The 22,506-nt window shown below is 42.6% G+C and overlaps 1 protein-coding gene across 10 annotated transcripts in view; it reads left to right on the forward strand.

Moving 5' to 3' along the window:
- AOPEP (aminopeptidase O (putative)) overlaps positions 1-22,506 on the forward strand; it is a 355,797-nt gene that overhangs the window by 55,152 nt on the left and 278,139 nt on the right. For all 10 annotated transcript variants that reach the window (XR_004682777.1, XR_004682778.1, XM_035024441.1 and 7 more), the window contains 2 exons: positions 13,385-13,538; positions 21,634-21,879. Coding sequence is in view for 8 of the 10 variants with exons in the window: in XM_035024441.1 (XP_034880332.1) it covers positions 13,385-13,538; positions 21,634-21,879 (400 nt within the window). In the remaining 2 variants the exon portion in view is untranslated. The remainder of the gene's footprint in view (positions 1-13,384; positions 13,539-21,633; positions 21,880-22,506) is intronic.

The raw sequence follows: 22,506 nt of genomic DNA on the forward strand, positions 1-22,506 counted from the left end.
ACATGAACACGACAATCTCAAGCAGGCACTGATAGCCGGACTCCTCCAGACTCCACTGCTATCTATTGTGGTTTACTTGTGTTGCCTACACCTCCCACGATGCTGTGTGGCTCTCCCTAGCCCCGCTTCACCAAGGCTACATTCTTCCTCATGCATGATTTGGCCCTGCAGTTCCCATGTAAAGGCTTGTGTTTAGCAGTGTTTCTCAAAGTTGAGCATTATTTATCTTTTCAAAGGGGAAAAAAAATCTGATTCACTGGAGTTCACTTAAATTATTTGTATTAGAATGATATTTTAGAAAGTATAAATACAAGACTAGGCATAAGCTCTTATATATTATATGTGTAATATTACATATTATAATATAATAATATTATATAGTAACTCTTACACATCTATAAAGCCAAGATAAAATATAAATTAAACATAGACCAAACTATTAAATCAATAAAAATCAAATAAGCAACTCAATTTTAATGTAAAGATTAATATTTTACTGAAATGAAATTGTCCCTCACAATATGAATGTAGTGCTGACAGCTTCATGAAGGTTCTGTTGAGCTTATTGGTATCTCTTCTACCCTGAGCCACGTGATGATCTTGTTCTCCACCACTTTTCTTTCATGTGTTATAAAGCTTTTGTTTACACAGCATACTGTGATGTCATCTAGCCTTTACTCACCAAAAACAACACCTTATGTTCTTTTCTCATTATCTCTCAATAGTTAAAGCAGCGCTGCATGTCCCTGTGCAGTCCTATACACTAATTCAGATGTGAACTCTGAAGTTGTTTGGTAGTCCTCAGTTATATCTGGATGATCCAGCCTGCTTGCGAAATCCGGCCCACTGCCTGTTTTTGTAAATAAAGTTTTATTGGAACATGGCCATTGCCTATGGCTGCTTTCATGCTGCAGTGGCAGAGCTGAACTGTTGCAATAAAGACTATATGGCCTGCAAAGCCTAAAATATTTGCTGACTAGCCCTTTACAGAAAAAAAGCCTTCTGACCCCTTTGGTATCTGTCTGTCATTGTCTGTCTAGTTGAAGATTATAAAAAAATTAACACAAGAATTGACATTAAAATTTCCATGGAACATATTCATACTTATAGGAATATATCTGTGAATCTTTTTTTCAGAATTACCAATTCAGGGCAGAGTTGTAACGAAGCAGATGCTAATTGCGATTTGCTTATGTTCATACCACTTATACTTATGCAGTAGCATGGGCTTCCATTCATACTACTTATCCTTACACGATATCACGGAGCAGACTTTACCAATTTAAATGGAGGGAGGATTGAGCTAGAGTAGGAAAAAAATCTATGCCTAATATTGCAGTTCCCCTGCAGTCCACAGCTGGGTTTTTTCAAAGGACAACCAGGAAAGAGTACTAACAGAGCTCTTAGCCAGACCCTGAGGATGGAATAATGTCTCCAAATATCCCTGCACTCCTTAGAGGAAAAGAGTATGTGGCTACAAGATGATACTACTTCCTTTCCAAGTTATGTTTTCTAGATTGTAGATTGGTCTCCTAGGACCTCCACTCTGCACAGTGCCCTTTTAAAACGATGAGCTGTCCTTGAAAACACTAGCCGAAAACCCGACCCACAAGTCACAGTTTCCATCACAATAACACATCGACGTGATTAGCACATTTGCCGGGCACCAGCTGATTTCCCGAAAACAGCAAAGCACCTGGGAGCAGCATAATGTAATGAGGCAGATACCAGCGACAGAAATGACAGCAGCCCTTCAGCAGGGGATGGAAATCAGGAGACGGACCTCTGAGTTCTTGCTACATGGGGGAAATCATTCCTCCTAGCTGTTTATTAAAAGAAGGCTAATGGTTTAGATTGTAGCTTGATGACCATCATAAGAATTTTATTAGCTAGAAGTCACCCACCTTTTTTTCAAGAAGGCTACATCAAAGCTATAGATTTAGATTGACTTGTTTGGCTCCTTTATTATTTAACTTCCTTAGCATAATTTCATTCGGGCGGGCAGAAATGTTAGCCTGTGTGTTATCATCGGCCTATATTCTCTGCCGAAATGTAGCTCGACTATTAAGCACAGAGACCCCACGCCCAAAAAAGTGCTTTGTATGTAATAGGTGCTCGATACTTGGTTGAATAAATGTGTTCTGTGTAATCAGATAGAAGTAATATGTTCATGGAGGGAGCATTTAAAAGCACTACTGAATAGTAAAAATGATTTCCGGGTCATTTCTGCAGTTATGCTTCTGCTTAGAGTTTATATGCCTTTTCTCTAGGCTCAATAGATTTTAAAAGAAAAAACTGGCATACTACAGCTTGTTTTTCCCTGTTTGGCAATTCTTTTGTTTAGTGTTATTTTATTTTTGCAGGGTCTAATTTAGTGTATTCCTGCTTCCTAGAAAAATAAAACATTCCACTTACTTTTTATGGAAAGCCTCAAATAAATGAGCAAAACTAACTTAAGCTCCTTACAAATGTAAGAGAAGAAGCATATGAACAAGTAAAAGGTGTTAAAAACTCTCTGTGCCCTCACATAGTATCTGATTTCATTTTTCTGTGCAAAAGTAAGAGACTGTAGACATTACTTCATCCTGGGCAAAATGCTACTCTGGCCTGCCCAATAGACCAACTCTCTGACATTCTCTCTTGACTTTGTGTGGGAAATTCCAGGAAAAAGCCAAGATTTCAGGGTCCAGACCCTCCTGTGTGCAATTGAAAGCCAACTTTCTTTCCTCTTGATGGCTCAAAATGAGCAATACTATTTAGACTGCTCCCACAGTATGCGAGCAGGAATTACGTATAAGGAAATAGTAACATAAAAGACATTTAGGAATGGTTATGATTAAGAGTTTTCATCACAAAGAGAGAATGCAAAGTAGAGAAAGCTCCTTGTTTCTAGAACTGAGGAAATGTTATTCTGGGCACATATTTTATGTTTCAAGGGGTAGGAGTACAGAGTGAATGCATTCATCTTTTCTCTTTAGAAAGCTACTGGTGATTGAGACTGTTTTTCTCTGTTACCCCCCTCATAAAGTCTCACCAGGCCCTGGCACTTTCCAAATCTTTGTCAGTTTGTGATTTGCTTTTGACTAGTTCTTGCTTGCCCTCCTCATGCTGAACTTAACCATATTTGGCATTTGGGAGAGTCATCATGATTTCTTTTGGATAATGATGACTCCGGCAGGCGTGTTCCAATTCTTTTTGCTGTGGATTTTTGTCTTAGGCTTGATATTTATGGGTTTTCTCCTGTGAGTAAAGTTCGAAAGTGTATCTGTGACCATCTGGAGCAGTAGGCTTTGGTGTCTAGTACCCACTTGGTACTTAAGTTTAAGGGGAACCAGGTAATCTGTGGCACAGGTCAGAACGGTGCGTGAGATTTGGAAGAACAAGCCTGATGCAGGGTATTCCTTTAGGGATTCATTAGCCACGAGGGAAAACCTCAAAACCTATGGAGGCGCTTGTGTTCTCAGTTCGGTAGGTGGCGCCCTTTTACCTGGTTCACAAGAATGATCTTGAAGGTCATTCTCTTCTGGGTCTCCTGTGCCGCAGGCAGTACCATGTTGCGGGGAAGGAAAGCCGAAGCCCTGCTGGGTGGCATCGGTGCTTGAGAAGCGGTGGCATGACCTGGCACATGGCCCCAGTTAGGCAGTGCCGGCGCATACTAGCCCAGAGCATTCTTACTGTCTCCTTTATTCTGGTGCCAGTTCCCGCCCTTGAGCAACAGCAGAGAAGAACTAACGAAAGACAGTCACGCCATGGGTATTCAAGAGGGTGGCACTAACTCATAAAACCAGAACGTGTAGACTCAGCAACTAAAAAGTAGTGAAAGAGAAAGGGCTGGGGTTGGCTGAAAGACCCAAGCACTGGGCAAGGAAACCAAGGACTTTTCCCTCCTTTTTGTGTATCCATTATTATAAGAAATACACAAAATGTAGAAAACATGCACATTGTGTATGGTGCGACTATATATATACACTTAGAAATACACATTTCCCTATATACACGTGTCCCTATACATATTAAGCATCTTGAATTTGTGATAAAAAGATATTCCAAAATCATGAAATAGCTTGATGTATGGAATGGTTTGGGCCGGAAACTCTGAAATTAAGAGTGATGAGTCAGTGGTGAGGTAGGAAATAAGCAAGGACTACAGAAGAATTGAGGAAAGAAATCTGATATGTTAAGTAAAAGCATGTATCAATCCAATGTTTCCAAATGCTTCATGTTATTTGTCTAACTTACAGTGCAAGAGTTTAAAAGATAGAGTGAATGCTTTTAATAGGAAGAATTTAAGTGCTTGTTTTAATTTTCAGTGAAAACAATAACTCTTTACATACAGAAAATACTGTGAGATGTTTATCTTTGCAAAGATAAATAATCTGCTTTTGCCCCTGTAGAAGCAGAATGGTTGTGGATGGTGTGGCTGTATTTTTACAATGTGTTTTGTGAGTATTTCCAAGACTCCCCTAGGAACAGGACAGTGACTTTCCATACATTTACGTATTTAATTTACTATTTGTGAAATAGTTAAAAAAATATATTAAATTTTTTTTTCTTTTTATAAGAATGATATTCCCAAATTCTTAGCAAAGTTTTTCACAGGTTTGGCAGAAAAAGTTCTCTCTCCCCCCATGGACTGATTCCATCATGTTCTTCCTTTCTCCTCTTCAGTCTTCCTCCCTTAGAAAATAGAATCTTCAAAACTATTCATAGGACAGTTTTTTTTTTTAATGTGATAAAATAAGAAAATAATTAAGGCAATTGTTTTAATACTCCCTAGTTAGAAGAATTTTCAAAACTAAATTTTAAATTGCCTCTTATGATTTGAAAAGTGAACCATTTCAAATCCTTCACCTACCTACAAAAAATACAATTATCTCATATTTTTTCTGAAGAAAATTTCAGACCCGTTTTGGGACATGAACATTTCTATTTGGATCTTGTAGCAGCTACTATTGTGAGTATAAGAACAATACTTGATATGATGTATCTGTCTTACTAGTGAGACAATCAGAGTGTAAGAATTTTCCACCCTAAATAAGTTCCAGTTTGAGAAGGTGGTGTAGGGGTATTCAGGAACTTTCTGAGGAGGCCCAGAAGGGAGGCGAGATGGGTGGCTGCTCAAGCCTGCTCGGTTAGGGAGTGCCACTTCCTTTGGGCCTCTTCCTACCTCCCCCCTCCCTGTTAGTCTTGCTAATGAATCCGGCCTGGCCGTGAAATCATCCAGTGGTGTGATGGGCTTCTGGCCTTTGCAGAGGAAAAACTCTGGGTTAATTCAAGTACAGCGTGTTCTCTTTGTTTTGCAGCTGGTGTAGCAAGGGAGTCTAGGGCAAGTGGATTGAATCAAAAAGGAAAATGAAGGCATTCACTGTCTATTTCATTGAGGATGGCTCATTTAAAGTAAACACCATTTAAATAGTCTCCAAATGGCCCATTCTATATGAAGTCATACAGGATGCCCCCTTTGGGCTGTCATTCTCCTTTAAATGGATCGCTTTGTGTGCACTGCGTTTTAATGCCATTCAACCTTAAACCCCATATGTGGGCCTCATCAGGCCACAGGCTTCGGTGCACATGTGGCAGCCATACCTTCAACATTCTTTGTCTCTGCCTCCAGACAGTCAGCCCCAGCAACAGGGGGAGGGAGTTGTAAAGACAACAGCAGTTAACATTTCTTCAACACTTATTATGTGCCAATTTACTATGTCTAGTGATTTCTCTATATATTATCTAATTTAATCCTCACATAATCCTAGGGGGCAGATACTATGATTATTCCCTTGTTACAGACGAGGAGATTGATGCATAGAGAGATTAAGCAATGTGCCCACATTGGTAAGTGTGGCTCCAGGAATTGAACCCCAGCAGTCAGATTCCAGAGCTGGAGCTCAGTCAATGGATATATTCAGAAGAAATAAGCTCTCATCAATTCTACCTTTGCAAGGTAGGTTTATCCCAAACAATAGATAATCCAGAAATGATTTCTCTTTGTCTTTGGAATGCATGCTCTGCTTTCTGGGGGCAGGAATTCCACCTTGTTACTTGCATTTTTCCGCAGTCGGGCTTGAGGATGAGATCGGGTATCCTTGAGCACCTAGCTCCCTGTGGCAGTGGGCAGTCTTCATACAAGATTGGGCTCAGTGGAATAATCCATTAACAGACAACCCAAATGAGGCTTTCCTACCAGACATGCCCTCATAGTAAGAAACTAGTAAAAACCTCCCCCGGAGAAATGGAAGCATTCAGTTGTCACAGCAGTGGCTCTAGTCTTCACCCAGGGTTGGGCAAGAATCCCAGGGCTGGACAGCTTTGGGGAGCTTCTGTGAAGGGTCCAGCCAGGGTCTCTGGGAAGTGTGTTCCTAGCCAGTTCCTATTTGCCACCCCCCCTTTGATCTGCCCCTGTTTAACTGTTACTTGGTAACCTAGAAAACTTTTTTTTTTTTTGCTGTGAAAGCTTGAAGTATGAAATAGTTTATTCCACATGAGCTCTAGTAAGTAGAGGAACTTTAAGAATCTTAAAAGATGAAAAATCTTGGGGCGCCTGGGTGGCTCAGTCGTTAGGCGTCTGCCTTCGGCTCAGGTCATGATCTTAGGGTCCTGGGATCGAGCCCCGCATCGGGCTCCTTGCTCTGCGGGAAGCCTGCTTCTCCCTCTCCTGCTCCCTCTGCTTGTGTTCCCTCTCTCGCTGTCTCTCTCTCTATCAAATAGATGAAATCTTTAAAAAAAAAAAAAAAAGATGAAAAGTCTTGAGGGTAGTATATAGAAGAAAATCATCTTGAACATTTAAAATATGGGTTTGGGTGATGTTTTCAATACATGCCCCCCCCCCCCATTCTTTTCTTTCCATTGTTTAACTTCAGAGAAGACTACAAGGGAGCAATGGCAGTTCTGAAATATTTGTGCTGGACTTAACTGAGATTCTGCTACCACTTTTGCTGTCTTACTCCCAAACCTCAGGTCATTTAAGGTTTCTGCCTTAAAAGAAAAAACCCATTAATGTCATTCCTCTCCCCTGCCACATCTTTCTAGGGCTTCTAACACCCTCCCCATGTCCCCTCTAGGATACAGACATTCTGGTAAAGGCTCTGGGACAGGATGTGATTTGGGTACTCTCTGTGACCTTGTGCAGCCATCTAACAGATACCCCTTATTCCATTAGCACTGTTCTCTCTGGAAAGCAGTTCTAGTGCCTCCTGTTTCCATAAGTCTCCTCTTGCCCATGTGCCAGATGTATGGTACAGGAACCGGAGGGACAGCAAAAATTGGGTCAACGCTTCGATGCAGATTGTAGGGAGAAAGCCTATTGTGTACATGGTTTCATTCTTGTCCCTCCCAGCTTTAATTGACATATAACGTTGTTTAGGGGATACAGTGTCATGATTTGATATGTGTATATGTTGCAAAATGATTACCACAATAAAGTTAGTCAACACATCCATCACCTCATGTAATTATAATTTTTTTTTGTTTTGAAAACTTTTAAGATCTACTCTCTTAGCAACTTCCAAATATACAATATGGTACAGTATTGTTAACTAGAGTCACCTTGCCGTATATTACATCCCCAGAACTTATTTATCATATAACTGGAAGTTTGTACCCTTTGACCCCCTTCACCCATTTCTCTGCTACCTCCCCTGCCTCCCAACCGCTGGCAGCCACCAGTAAGATTACTGGTTTCTATGAGTTTGATGGGTTTTTTAGATTCCACAAATATGTGAGATCATTCACTATTTGTCTCTCTCTGTCTGACATATTTCACTTAGCATAATGCCTTCAGTGTCCATCCATGTTGTCCAAGTGGCAGGATTTCCTTTCTTTATAGCTGAGTAGTTTTCCATTGTGCATATATACTATACTTTCTTTATCCATTCTTCTGTTGATGGACACTTAGGTTGTTTGTGTCTTGGCCATGTGAATAATGTTGCGGTGAACATAGGAATGTCGAAATCGCTTTGAGATAGTGATTTCATATCCTTCAGGTGTATACCCAGAAGAGGCATTGCTGGATTCTGTGGTAGTTTTATTTTTAATTTTTTGAGGAACTTCTATACCGTTTTCCATAGTTGGTGCACCAGGTTACGTTCCCAACAACGGTGCACAAGGGTTCCTTTGCTCCACATTCTCACTAGCACTTCTTGTTTCTTGCCTTTTTGATACCAGCCATTCTGACAGGTAGGAGGCCATATCTCACTGTGGTTTTGATTTGCATTTCCCTGATGATGAGTGATATTGAGCACTTTGCATGTACCTGTTGGCAATTTGAATATCTCCTTTGGTAAAATGTCTATTCAGGTTCTTTACTCTTTTTAATAATATTTTTTGCTATTGAGTTGTATGAGTTCTTTATATATTTTGGATATTAATTCCGTATCAGATATGTGGTTTGCAAATATTTTCTCCCATTCTGTAGGTTGCCCTTTCATTTTGTTGATGGTTTTTGTTTTGCCGTGCAGAGCTTTTTAGTTTGGTTTAATGGAGTCCCGCTTGTTTATTTTTGCTGTTGTTGCTTGTGCTTTTCATGTCATATCCAAAAAAATCATTGCCAGTGTTTTATTCTTAAAAGGATTTTCTGACAGGCTGGTGCCTCTTCCTTATCTCTAAATTGTCTCTTCCTTCTGAGGTATATTTTAGTATTTTAATATTACCTCAGGACCAAAAATATTTTTCTTTTTTTCTTAAGATGAACTTTTAATTAATTGACTGATTATTTTTATTTTTTTTATACTAGAAAGGCACATATTCAAAGAGTGAAATAGTTCTATTGGGTTTATTATACTCCTCCCTGAAATAACAGTCCTTAGTACCTCTACTGTATTTCTTCTGTTTCAGAAGTAACCACTTTCACCTGTTTTATTTAGCTAATTATCTGATATATATATATATGTCCATGTTGTTCAGTAAGATGCATGATTGTTCTGGGTTGATCTTCCCACTACGGCAGATAAGGATTTAGCTCTCTCCACCCTACCATCACACACATACCCCCTGCCCCAAATCCTATCTTCCCGATATAATTAATATCATAACCTTGATTAGAACAGTATTCTTTATTTATATTATTATATCTATGCTATTAAAAGCTGAGTCTTGTACAACTTTGATTACATTATTATTTCTGTACAACGTGTTTGTTTTTCATGGGGTTAATCATTGTGTTATTGTTTGTTTTTCCTTCTGGGTTGGTTTTTCTAAGTATTTACCAACCCCAAAGGCTTTGAAAGTTGTTTAAATCTGCTAAGATGCTCAAATACATCAAGTCTTCTATCAGTTTTCTCCTCCTGAAGCAGTCTCTCTCCGGGCTCTGAAGGTGCTCTGAAGAGCGGGGTTGCTCTCTCTGCTGGGCCTATAGCTGGCTCCTGGGATCGCCCTGCTCCATTACGGGATTGCTCTCTCTGCTGGGCATATAGCCGGCTCCTGGGATCGCCCTGCTCCATTATTCTACAGGTTCCCTGTGCTTCTCTCGTGTATTGGCTTGTCTGCCTTCCTCTTGGTTTACTATATCTTTTTGAAGCATATTTTATGTACTTAAGTAGCTTCCAGAGAATAGAATACGTGGGAGGTGAATTTTTTGTGAAACTGCATGTCAGAAAATGTCCTTATTATATGTGATTTTTTTTTCCTCTTTCTGGAAGCTTGTGGAATCTTGTCTTTGTCCCTAGGGTTCTGAATTTCATAACGATATATTTCGATGTGGATTGATTTGTATCCAGTGTCCTGGGTGTTATGTGCCCTCTGAAGTTGGAAGCTCATGGCCCCTTAAACTTGGGGAGATTTCCTCAATTTTTTTAATTGATGCTTCTTCCCCTTCTATTTTCTCTGTTGTCTTTTTCTGAAACTTCTATTACTTGGATATTGGACCTGCTGAGAGGGTTTCTATTTTTCCCTCTTTTTTTTCCCTTTTGCTCCACTTTCTGAGAGACTTCACCAGCTTTATATTCCATCTCACACCTTTATTGAGTTTTTCTTTTTCTTCTATCATGTGTTTCATTCTCTTTACTTTGGAATGCTCCTTTTTTATATGATACTATTCTTATTTCAGTACGGCGATACTCAGCTCTTAGTGTTTGGTGTTCTTTGAAGTTTTCTTCTTGTATGACCATTGACCTTCAACTTGCTTGTTTCTGTTTGGTCTCTCAGTGTCACAGCAGGGGCTTTCTAGAGGTCCTGGAGGTACTTGATTTGTCTGTAGGCATTTAGGAACGGGGGACTAAAATGCTGATTGGAAGCTCTGAGTGCCTGTGTAGGGCTTCTCAACCATGAGCTTCACCATAGGCTGATCATAGGACACCTCCCACGTGAGTCTCATTAGTTGTCTGCTCTTGGGCTGTTCAGTGTTTTTTTCATTCCTCTGCCTGGAGGGTAAAAGCCTGATTGCCTGCATTCTGGGAGCCAACTAAGAGAAGATGGCTGGTGGTCTCAGCATCTGATATGCATATGTTCATTTAATCCCATTCATTTGCCCTCAACTGTGCTGTTTTCCCCCTCCTCCCCCTCACACCGCCCCCAGTCTGGAGGCCTTCTCTTACTCTCCATATAAAATGAATCTCCAGTTATTTACTGGGCCTTGGGGGATGGGGAAATAGCCCACATAAGGGGTAGAGTTACTTAAAAATAAAAATATATAAAAAAAAATCCCTTTACTATCCTTCATTTGGTTTTGGGAGGAAACAAACGTAGCCTCCTGTGTGCAGCCTTCCATTTGTACCTAAAAGCCTCACCATTGCTGTTTATTTACTGATGCCCAAGTGACTGAAGCTTTTAAAAGGGATATTCAGTGGCCCATGGTAAATGCTACAAAGTATCCTTCAGAGAAAGAATGACCAGACCACAGCCCTTTGATTAAGAGAATTCGGTTAGTCAACATTTTTCTTTTAAACCAAGGCTGTTCAGAAGATTTAGTTCCTCACCCACAACTCCTTTCCTCTTCTTTCATCTGCACCCTCCCCGCCCCCCCAGCCTCTCATTGTGTTACCCAGTCCAAATTGAAGTTCTTGTGGGGCGACCTTGGGGAGGCATCAGGTTGCAGAGGATGAGGTAGTGAAGGGAAGGTGAAAAAACGAGGGAGGTGGGCTCAGGGCAGCACGTCGTGTGGGATCCATGTCATGCTTTTATCCAGACTGCTGTGACTGCCTCTGCCCCCTTCTTACTGGCTGGGGGTCAGAGCCGCAGTGCTCTTTAAAGCCATGGTTTCTTTTAAGCTCAGTAGAAACTACACACATCACTGGACTGGCTCAAACATCACCGGATTTGGTTATCTTTTTAAAGAGGAGCGTGCCTTCAGCTTCTTAGCTGTGGAGAGAGTGATGTGAAGCGTAGCCGCTCTGACTCCAGAAACAGGATGACCTTAGAAGCAAGCTGGAGAGCATGGTTTCTGGTAGTTCTGAGCCTGCCCTTCTATATTCCTTCTTTAAATATCTCCTCTAGTGACTTCAAAACTTGATGTCATGTCATACGTATTCAAACTTGATATCATATGTTTTCCCCTTATGTTTAAATCTTTGTTTCCTATTTAAAATTTTGTTTCTCTTTTCTTTTCTTTAAATCTTTCAACAAGTATTTATTGAGCAGCCATATCTGCCAGGTCCTGGGATCGACACAGTCCCTGCCCTCATGGGCTTAGGTCCTGGCAGAGGCCCAGTGCAAAGCCTTGGGCTGGTGGGATGGGGCAGTGGGAGGTGCAAAGGGCAACAGATGCTTCCTCGTTTTGGGCAAAGAGGCCCGGGGATGTGAGGAGCCGCGGCCCGAATGAATCCCAGTCATGCCCTTTCCAGGGAAGAGGGCTGACGTCTCCCTGCTGAGTCCATGTAGCCATTAAAATTTTGTTTTTTATTGGAGGAGTTCTGTAATGTATTTTTTTGGATCTAAGTTAGTAGAGTTTCAGGGGATAATAAATAATGACCCCTCCACCTTCCTGAGTTCAAAATTAGTTGAGAGACAAAGAAGACAAGCATAGGGAGATAAAAATCTAACCTTTATTATTGATTTTTACCGGTAAAACAAATTGAAAAAGGCCATGTTAGGTCTGCTGGCCAGTATGGGCATGTTACTCTTTCGCCCCTGTATTTGACATCTAATCCACTCACTGACCAAATTGGACAATCATAGGCCATGAGTATCTGACCATCTAAAACCTTTAACAAGACCAAGAGGAATAGCTCCTGCAAAGGAGTTAGTAAGGGGCTGAAAGAGAGGCTAGAGGTATTCATGTAATGGAAGTTCCCTCCATGGAACATGAGGAGAGGAGAAGTGTGTTCCGTACATGGGGAGATATCAGTTTCCCTGAAGGCACACCATCAATTTATAGCAGATGCTCAGGAAAAAAAAAATACTGTATTAGATCAGGTTGTATGACACATTCAGATTTCAGAAACATTAAAAGCATTTTGCCATCTTAGAAGTCAGGAAGGATAGTGTTATAAGCTATCAATTGTTTGTTCTTTCGGTAAACACCTTCACTATGTTTGGCCTGAGTGGTGTGCACACCCTCAGCTGGGGCAGGGAGCCCCTGCTGAAATTCCAGGCCTGTTACAAACTAGCTGGGAGTCCTTGGCTCCCCTGAACCTCTCTAGGCCTGGTTTTCATCTGCTCAATGAGGAATGGGAGACCAGCCCAATACATGAACAGATAAAAAGGATGAGGGATAAACCTAGGCTTCCACAGCTAATTAGTTTCAGAGTTGGGACTAAAACCCAAGTATCTTCCATCCCTAGTCTCACTGTTCTCTACCATATCCAGTTCAGACTGATTCTTAAATTGAATATATACAAAATAGTTTAGCACCACAGAAGCGATCATTCATTTGTTCATTCATTCATTTATTTATTCGTTCAACAGAGCATCTTTTTTTGTTAAGCGTCTGCCTTCGGCTCAGGTCATGATCCCGGGGTCCTGGGATCAAGTCCCGCATTGGGCTCCCTGCTCAGCGAGGAGCCTCCTTCTCCCTCTCCCTCTGCCTGCAGCTCCCCCTGCTTGTGCTCTCTCTCTCTCTGTCAAATAAATAAATAAATAAAATCTTAAAAAACAAAAAAGAAAACACGTTTTTGTCTCTCTAACAGCATGCATCCTGTGCCCTTATGTGTTTGCAGCCCTTATGTGACCACCTCAAGTACGACCCTTTACTTATAGCCTCACTTGAAGCGCTTCAAACTGACCCCAGGTCTTCAAGGAGATACAGACCTCCTTGGCTGCCCTGAAACCATCAGCCCTCTGTGCTCTCCCTGAGACCTACAGTGATGCCCCTGTGGTAGATATGACCCACCCACAAGAATAGCTCGTACCATCTTAGCACACAAGTTCTTCAAGCGCCTAAAGAGAAAAGCTACAGAGTGAGGTCCAGAGCTGTGCACTGGCCTCATTATGGTTGTTTCTCTCCTTCTGTTTCTAGGGTGTGCAAGCTGGCATTACTATGTAACCATGCCGATGCCAGCCTCCACCTTCACGATCGCAGTGGGCTCCTGGACAGAAATGAAGCCAGAGCCCTGCTTGTTCAAGGATCTGGCAGCAGAGAGAGCCCTCTCACCTTCCAAGGCTGACTTCAGGTTGGTATTTGGGAGCTTGCTGAAAAACAAACACTTAAGGGAGCAGTATGATGCATTTATTCCAAGCACTGGGAATGTGAGTCATCCCTGCTGAGAAGCTAAACCAAAATATGATTAATCAAAGCAAGAAAAACCCTACTGGGAGGGAAAGAGAGTTGAGAGGCAGAAATATGGGCATATTGTTTATGCAGAAAGAAAGAGAAAAGAAGGATATATGAAGTCCTCTGTGAAGTCAGGTGAAATATTTTTATGTGTTTGGGTATGTCAACAGAATCCTCAGATTCAACACTTTCCCTCCTATACTTTTTAACTTTGGTTTTCAGTGCTTATTTGGTCAAAAACACAACTTAATGAAAAGGAGTTGCTTGTCTGTTGGATTACTTTGTAGGCCACTCTGCTGTTTAGGTCCCCGGGACTGCTGTTAGCAGTACATTTGTAGGGTCAGCCCTCCTTCAGTGGGGCTAGTCAGCCTGCTCCGAGCTCAGGACACAAGGTAGCTGTTGCAAGGTCATGGGGCAACGAGTAACCTACTGGTCAGGACTCCATTAACTTTGGTAGTGGTTTCTTCTTTTTTCAGAGTGATCGGAGAAAAATCTGTTTAAAGTTTTTAAAAAGCAGCACAGACCATTAGATATTCACTCACAGCCTCCCCACACGTCCAACTGTTTCTAACTTCGAGAGCCAAAAGGGAGGAGGGGAATGTCCATAGGAGGTACAAAGTGTCCAAATTGTGCATCATTGCATCATGTTCATTCCTAGGACTTTTACACCCAGCTCAGTTTAATCACTTTTCCTGTTTACACAGAGTCACTAGGTCCATTACCTTCTGGTGGAGAAAGCCCAGAGTAATGGTACAGATGGCTAGTTCATCCTTGAAAACCAACTAAGATATGCTTTTAGTGCAAATTCCTTTTGTGCCGGTTATATTTTGCCATGTTGCTTTCACTCTTACTGCAGTGGCTGCAGTGACGGTTGGTACTGTGAGGACGGAAAGCCACTGAGCCCTCTCCTATGACAGGCATGTCTTATTGCTTGTGTTTTGCTTTTTGGAGGAAGGGAGGTAGTTTCCACTTCCTGCTTAGTAACTTGCCTATTTTGGACTATCTCCCCTGAGCTATACAGAGTATCCGAGGTTGCTTCTTGGATTTTATTTATGCACGCTTGAGGGAAGAGGAGAGTTGTGGACAGAAGTGACACGTGTTACTTTCATGTGGGGATATTTAATTGCATGTGAGACCCTCAAGTGATCCCTTCCCCTGCCACTGAGCTCAGAATAGGCCTCATTTTGCAATTTTGGGTAGCCCAGATTTCTGCATGGGAAGGACAGGTGCCCTGGAGAGTTACTTGGATCCTCAGTGGACTTGTTATGAGCAAGAAATAAATTTTTTGTTGTTGTTGTTAAGCCGCTGAAACACTGGGGATGTTTGGTATTGCAACATATCCTAGCCTATCCTGAATTGATACAGAAGTCACTGGATGTTTGAAGTCAGGGAAAGTCTTGATCTAAATGTCATCTTGGTTAGTCCTGAGAGTAAGCCTATAAGATAGATAGGCTTTATTATCACAATTTTATAGATAAAGATACTGAGGCTTTAGACAGCAATGTGTCCGTGTTCATATCTCTACTGAGTTTCAACACCTGGATTCCTATCTGGGCTTGACTCCTTACGGAGGTGATTCAGAATCTTACCTGGGGACATTGGGTTTTTTTGTTTTGTTTTTTTAAGATTTATTTATTTATTTTAGAGAGAGTGCACAAGCGGGAGGGGCAGAGGGAGAAGGAGAGAGAATCTCAAGCAGACTCCACGTGGAGTCCGATGTGGGGCTTGATCCCAGGATCCCGAAATCATGGCCTGAGCCAAAACCAAGAGTCGGACACTTAACTGACTGCGCCACCCAGGTGCCCCTACCTGGGGACTTTTTTTTTTTTTTTAAAGGTTTTATTTATTTGACAGAGAGAAAGACAGCCAGAGAGGGAACACAAACAGGGGGGAGTGGGAGAGGGAGAAGTAGGCTTCCCGCGGAGCAGGGAGCCCGATGTGAGGCTCAATCCCAGGACTCTGGGATCATGACCTGAGCCGAAGGCAGACGCTTAACGACTGAGCCACTCAGGCGCCCCCCTACCTGGGGACTTTTAAAAACTGTGTATGATGTCCATGCCTCACCTGGAGTCTGATCCACCTTCCTACCTGGAGAGTCAGTACCATGACTGAGTGACTGTTACTGATTGAAATGTGTCACGCTGGTACAGACGACAGAAGTTGAGAGTTCTGCCTTTGAGTGTGAAGCAGTCCGTACTGCTTGGGTAGGGTTCTCGGGGCAAAGCCATTCTTTCCTGCTCTGTGGCATAAAGACTTTGCTTGGGGTTTTCCAATTCTTCATGGTGAAGAAGCAGCCTCAGGGCTGCTTGACTGTCAGAGGAGGTGTGCAGTTGAAATCCGTGCGCCTTAGGGGAAGGCAAAGAAAGAAATGTGTTATTTTGTCCTTCTAGCCATATTCCCAGGGATATGAGGTTGGGGAGCGGGCAGCAACCATTTCTTATGTGTTCCTTCTGCTGCCCAGGGGCCACTGAGGTGGCTTTTCACCTTATTTGCATCCATAATTGTGAAGGAGGCAGCCTTGGCCACTTCATGTGGGCATTCTGGGAAGAGACGGCATCTGAAATTCCAGTTGGGGTTTAGGGGAAGGGGATCAGTATGACTCTTTTCTTGTGTTTTCAAGTTTGCAACCAGCTGTGAAACAGGCAGAAGGAGAACACAGGGAAAGTTTTCATAATTGGCCTGAGCTCAGGACTGCTCGGGTGCACAACCTCAGTGGGCTTTCTAATACTCCGTTTCCAAGCCAGACAGACTGGCCCATCCAGTTACCTGCGCAGCTGGACTGCTGTTCTCCACAGCACAGGTCCACGCAGGCTGCCTCATGGCCAGAAAGTACCCCATCTGTGGGCAAGCAGATTGGAAAAGAGGAAGCCCAAGAGTGGCCAAGCCGATCAGAGCAGCTGGAGCCAGGTCAAAGGTGCCACTCCAGGGAGGCACATCCTCATGTGGGAACGCGAGGCCTGGGGAATGGAGTCCTTCCCACACTCCCTTCCATGTCTGACATGCTATGACGAAGTTTCCCCTTCATTTATCACCATGCTTGTCCATCAGAAATGTACTGCTGATAAAATAATAGCTTGCATTTGCTTAATCCTTCCCTGGCTACGTGCTTCATGTGTGCTGTCTTTAGTCATCAGAGGGTAGCTTTGTGTTTTTATCCATTAAATCTCTGGCTCCGTGCTCGGTTTGCCAACAAAGGTACTCTGAAGTGCCAACTGCAGTCGTGTTTTCGGTTATGTTCACATCTGGTTCCCTTGCCTTCCCCGCCCCCCTTTTCTACTTCAAACCTTCCTGAGACCACCAGTTCAATTCACGTAAATGTAACTTTTATAGGGGCCTTATATACCACAGGCTTTCATTTGCCTAAAGTGTTCATCTGGGTCCCAGAAATTTGGCCAAAGTATTGGTCACTGAACTTTTGATCACTGTTCATGTGGGCTAAATTATAGGAAGAACATTCCCTCTTCCAGCTCCAATTCCACACGTGTTCCGGCCCACTCTGGGTGAGCATTTAAACACATTAATTAGAAGGCATTTAGGTAAACCATTGAAAGTTTATTAATTTTCTTCGGCTGCAGCATAACCGTCTCCAGCCACAGAGGAATCTTTGTATTGTTTAACCTCTGGAGGCCTTTGTTAAAGCACTGTCTTCACTTTGGGCCCATACAGTTTAGGCACGACACAGAAACTTGGATAAAGTCCAGAGGAACTCAGCAAAAAATATTAAAAGCGTGGAAAATACGTTCCACGAAGAAGAAAAGGCATTGAGGTTGTTCATCCTAAAGAAGGGACGGCTTGGTGGGAGAAGCGGTCTTTCTGAGAGTTGTGAAGTCTATGGAAAGTGGCCTGTGGACCTTGCAGGATGAGGCCCTATTTCTGTATCTTTGAAAGACTAGGAAAGAAGGAATGATATATAAGTCATGGGGGAAAAATACCAATTTCCAGTACACCCTTTGCTATAAGAGAAGCCTTTCCAAATCTCCCTGGCTTGGTGTGATTTCTCCAGCCCTGGCTCCCTGGTGTAGTTCAGCCTTCTGGTTTTTATAGCATATACTGCATTTTGCTTCGTAAAATCCTAGAATGCCCTAAGGAAACCCATCCAGCTTTCAGGCACAACTGCATCATTGTATATATTGACATCATTGTCAACAACTCATTGGGGGCTGGTGCTGGCATTTTGAACACTTGTGATTTTTACCGTATCCAAGCATCTACTCTGCTTGCTAAAATATGTTAATAAATTGTCTAAACATCTTACTGTGTCACTGTACTCATCAGAATTTAAAATTTTTTCTTCCAACAAAACTGTAAACTCCTCAAAGGTAGGGTTGGAAATTTATTCATATGTCTGTACATGGCATACCTTTGGGGTGCCTTGAGTAGAGCAAGAATGCAGGAAATAATTACTAAATTGTCAGGTTGAACGGTAAAAAAAGGACATGCATTCCCAGGGGAAACTTCCAGTGATTCCTTTTGAGCCTATGACAGGGAAATGTCTGTGTCAGCTACTTTCAATACATCTCGTTCTCGAAACAAGAGGAGGGCTGAAGGAGAGAACCTCTTTAGGCAACTTCCAACCTTGTGATTCTGAGTGAAACGTGGTCACCCTTCTTCCGTGGAGAAACCTCTTGTAAAATAATTTCAGCCCAGCAATCGTAGGAGAGGGAACCAATGTTCTGGTTCCCATCATTTACCAGCCTAATATTTATTTCACCAGTTCTTCCCACTCTTGGCAATATTAATGGGCAACATTGACAAGGAGGAGCAGGAAACCAGAGAACCACAGAGCAGCTGAGCTCAGCTTCTAGAAAAATCCAGGACCCAAATTTACTCAAGAAGATTAATGCAGTATGTGGGGAAGGAAGGTCGGGAGGGAGGAGCTTATGATGAACTCACGATGTGATGAAAAGAATAGTTCTTATTCCTTAGGAATGTTGTGTGGATTAATTGGGATAATGCACATGAAATGTTCAGAACAGTTCTTGCCACATAGTAAATATTCAGTAGCAGTTGTGGGAGGAGTTATTGTTTATTATTCTTATTATCATCAGTGCAGATTATTTATAAATAACAAGCATTATTATTAATCTTAACTATTAAAATATTTACCCTGATTATAAGTGTGGGCACAGGGAATAGCGATTTGCAAATGCTTGATTCGCTGATGATACTGAGAGTAGGTTGGAGCAGGCACAGATACAGAAATGAACAGCTGAAGGTTAGTGGGAAAGGAAGCATGTTTGAGTGAATTCTGGCTTCATGGAGGACTATTCATGACAATAGAAACGTATAATATTCCCTCACCACTTCAGGAACAAGGCTGTTGGCGTGAAGAGGGGCGGGGGCCTCATGTGGAGAGTTGCCATAGAATCACAGTGCCAGAAGAAACCTTAGAAACCATTTTTTGTTTTTTTTAATTAAAGTATAATTAACATACAATAAAATGCACAGATCTTAAGTGTTTGGCTTGATGAGTTTTTGACCATCGTTTACACCCTAAACTGATACAGAGAACGCTCCCACACCCAGTAAGTTCCCTCTAATCAATTCCTCCCCTCCCCGCCCCCTGCAGCCATTTTTGTGAGACCATGTTAGAGATGACAAGAAGGAGCCCCCAGGTACTGAGGGGCTTTCCTCACGTCACAGTTAGCCCGTCTGAGAACAGCCACTGAAGCCCAGCTTTCCTGATCCCGATGTCAGAACCTTTGTGTCATCTTCCCTGATGCCACTTCCATTTTTTAAAAAATTTTATTTATTTATTTGAGAGAGAGAGATCACATGCACGTGAGCAGGGGGAGGGGCAGAGGGAGAGAGCGATCTCAGACGGACTCCCCACTGATGCCTGATGCTGGGCTCTATCTCATGACCCTGAGATCATGACCTGAGCCGAGATCAGGAGTCTGACGCTTAACTGACTGAGCCACCCAGGTGCCCCAGCCACTTCCATTTTTATTGGGAACCTTAATGGTCTCACTTACCCGTAGCTTGATTGCCTTAAAGTCCTGCATTTTCTTCCAGGCTTTGATTATGAAAAACGGTGCTAATACACACAGCTGGAATAATCTTCATCCTCCTGGCTAGAGCCGTTCATATCCAGAGAGAATTTAACTCACCTTTTCTCTTCAACAAATTGTGTGGATTTTTTTTTTGTTTTTTGTTTTTTTTTTGAGAGAGAGAGAGTGCGAGCATTCGAGCTAGGGAGGGGAGAGGGGCAGAGGGAGAGGGAGAGAGAGAAAATCCCAAACAGGCTCCATGCCCAGTGTGACCCTGAGATCATGACCAGCTGAAATCCAGAGCCAGATGCTCAACAGACTGAGCCACCCAGGTGCCCCTACAAATTGGCTTTTTTTTTTTTTTTTAATACCTCCAACTATTCTCTGACCTTTCTTGGCTGCAAGAAATAGTCTGGCCCCATGATAATTTTCTAGATAGGCCGGTGGAATACCTCTGCGAAATTATGCTTTCATAAGTAGAATTTAAACTTATGCCCTAACTTTGTACTGAAGATGCCTCCACACCTCCAGTCTCTCCATTATTTAATGTGCTCTGAAAGTTCTTTAGTAGAGTGTAAGCTTAAATTATTATCGCCCATTATACATCTCTGTAAATATATTAGGTGATTAACTCAATAAATGGCTTCATAAGACCTTTGGGTACTTGTCATTGGGTAGACATTTGCAACATTTTCGTGTTAAATGTTTACCACCAGGCACCTGTCCTCACTTTCTCCATAAAGCAAGGGTATCAATCCAGGGGCGTTGGCTAGCATTCGATGTCAGTCATTATATTCTTGCTGTCACCTTATCCTGGCAGAAGTGTTGAGGGGTCTCCAACCATTTTTCTTACCCTCACCCGTGGTGAAATGTCCCCCGTGCTGGAAGCTGTGTTCTATGCACCAGGCTGGGGGACGGCGAGGCTTATCTCCAGAGCTGTGTGGATCTCCTTGGGCGGAGCTGGCTTTGGATGAGCGAAAGGCACTTTAGAAATCTGGAGAGGAATTATTGTTGTGGCGTGCCCCTTTTGGGACATGCCAGCATCTTAAGGTTTCTCATTATTCACCGTGACTCCAACAAAAACCCATAGTTAGAATTATAATTTGTCAATTAAAATTAGAGGGGCTTTCCATTGTGTTTGAATAAAGGATGTGTGAACAGGCAAAAAAAATTGAGTTCCCTTTGATGTGGGTTTCTTTGTGTAGATAAGTTCTCTCGAGGTCTATGAGTCAGGTTCTAGGAATTCTTGCTTGGCTCCACCTTTGACAGAAGAACTGGCAGTGATCAGATGGTACCGGCTGGGCTCCGAACTATTTCCTTAAAAGGTTGATTCAGTTCAATTTGTATCGAAAGAGCACTGGGGAAGGTATTGTTTCAAAAATGCCTCTGTATTCCATAGGAACACAACTTCTGATGGCCTTTAATAAGAGCACCTAGATAACTTTTGAGTAAAATGGATTGTGTTCTTTTGAAAAGTTGAAACCTGTCCTATCATTGGGTTCATTATTCTACCTGAGTCCACATCTTTTATTCTAGGAAATTCCAGAATGGGATCCCAAATTTGGCTTTGCACCATCCTTAACGTTCTGAGTTACGAATTGTTTCTGATTTGGAGATTTTTTTCCATGGTGATATTTGAAAAGCACATTTCTAAGGGCAGAAATTTTGCTTTTTACTTTCAGGAGGGGGTTGTTTCATTGCTTTGAGTCTTGGAGGGTTTCCCCCTGTTATTCTAAAATAAGTAGTAAAATCTACTTTCACTTAGTTTAGATTGAAGCTATTCAGTCAATTCAGCGCGTCAGTAAGTATTTTGACCAGTAAGTTTTCACTGCTGCACAGAAACAGCCAAGCCAAGAATTCAGCTGAACTGTCTTGATTGGGAGCCCATGTGAACCACTGTCTCTTAGAAGTTGTGCACGTCTGTGAGAGTTGCTCACCTCCACGGCAACAAGAATAAACCTGATTTACCATAAAGCGCATCTGTTTATTTTGTGTTGTTCCCAGGTATGTTGGCGTTTGTGGTCACACGGAATACCCCTGCCGCTTCCAGAATCCTTCCGCTACCACCCAGGAAATTGTTCCTCATCGGGTCTTTGCCCCAGTGTGCCTCCAGGGTGCCTGTCAAGAGACCCTTCTGCAGCTGGTCCCCCCGTGCCTGTCAGCAGCATACTCCATCCTGGGAACACACCCGTTCTCCAGGCTGGACATCCTCATCGTTCCTGCCAACTTCCCGAGTCTGGGGATGGCCAGGTATGTTGTGCCATGGTGGCACTCGGATTACATGCTTTGGAATGACTTCGACGATTTCTTGCTTTTCCTGAACGCTGTCAGAGCTGCCATTTGGTTAGGATGGTCTGCTTGGACCTCTCATTGCTGCCTTGAGGGAGAGTCTGCGTGTAGATTCCACCACGCGGGAGGGAGCCTTTAGGTGTCATGGGCTCAATCAACTGCCTTGAAAATAAAAAGCTCACGTTGTTGCTCGGATTGAAAACACATTGTGCCCCCAGAGTGATGTATGTTGGACTGTGGCTGATGAGTGGCTGGTTAGCTTAGGTGGTGAGAGCACAATGCTAATGAGCGCAAGGTCATAGCTCTGGGCAGAGTAACACAACTTAGTTCCAGGGCCACGGGCTGCTCACCTAATCCTGACCAGCTGTCTCATCCATTCTCGACATTGGTCACAAGGGCAACGACTCGAGAGCCCCTGTGTCAGAGAGACTGTGGATGGATCAGTGTAAATCCATCACCGCTGCTGGAAAAACAGCTCAAAGCAGATGGCTTACTGGGGGGGTGGGGAAGTGGGGGGGGAGTCACTTGTCTTGCTACTCTTTTTAAATATAATAAGTGCATTATTCTTACTGTTTTCTCAGTTTTGTT

The sequence above is a fragment of the Mirounga leonina genome, unplaced genomic scaffold, assembly GCF_011800145.1.
Source record: "Mirounga leonina isolate KUSES-001 unplaced genomic scaffold, KU_Mleo_1.0 Mir_179, whole genome shotgun sequence".
Classification (NCBI taxonomy): domain Eukaryota; kingdom Metazoa; phylum Chordata; class Mammalia; order Carnivora; family Phocidae; genus Mirounga; species Mirounga leonina.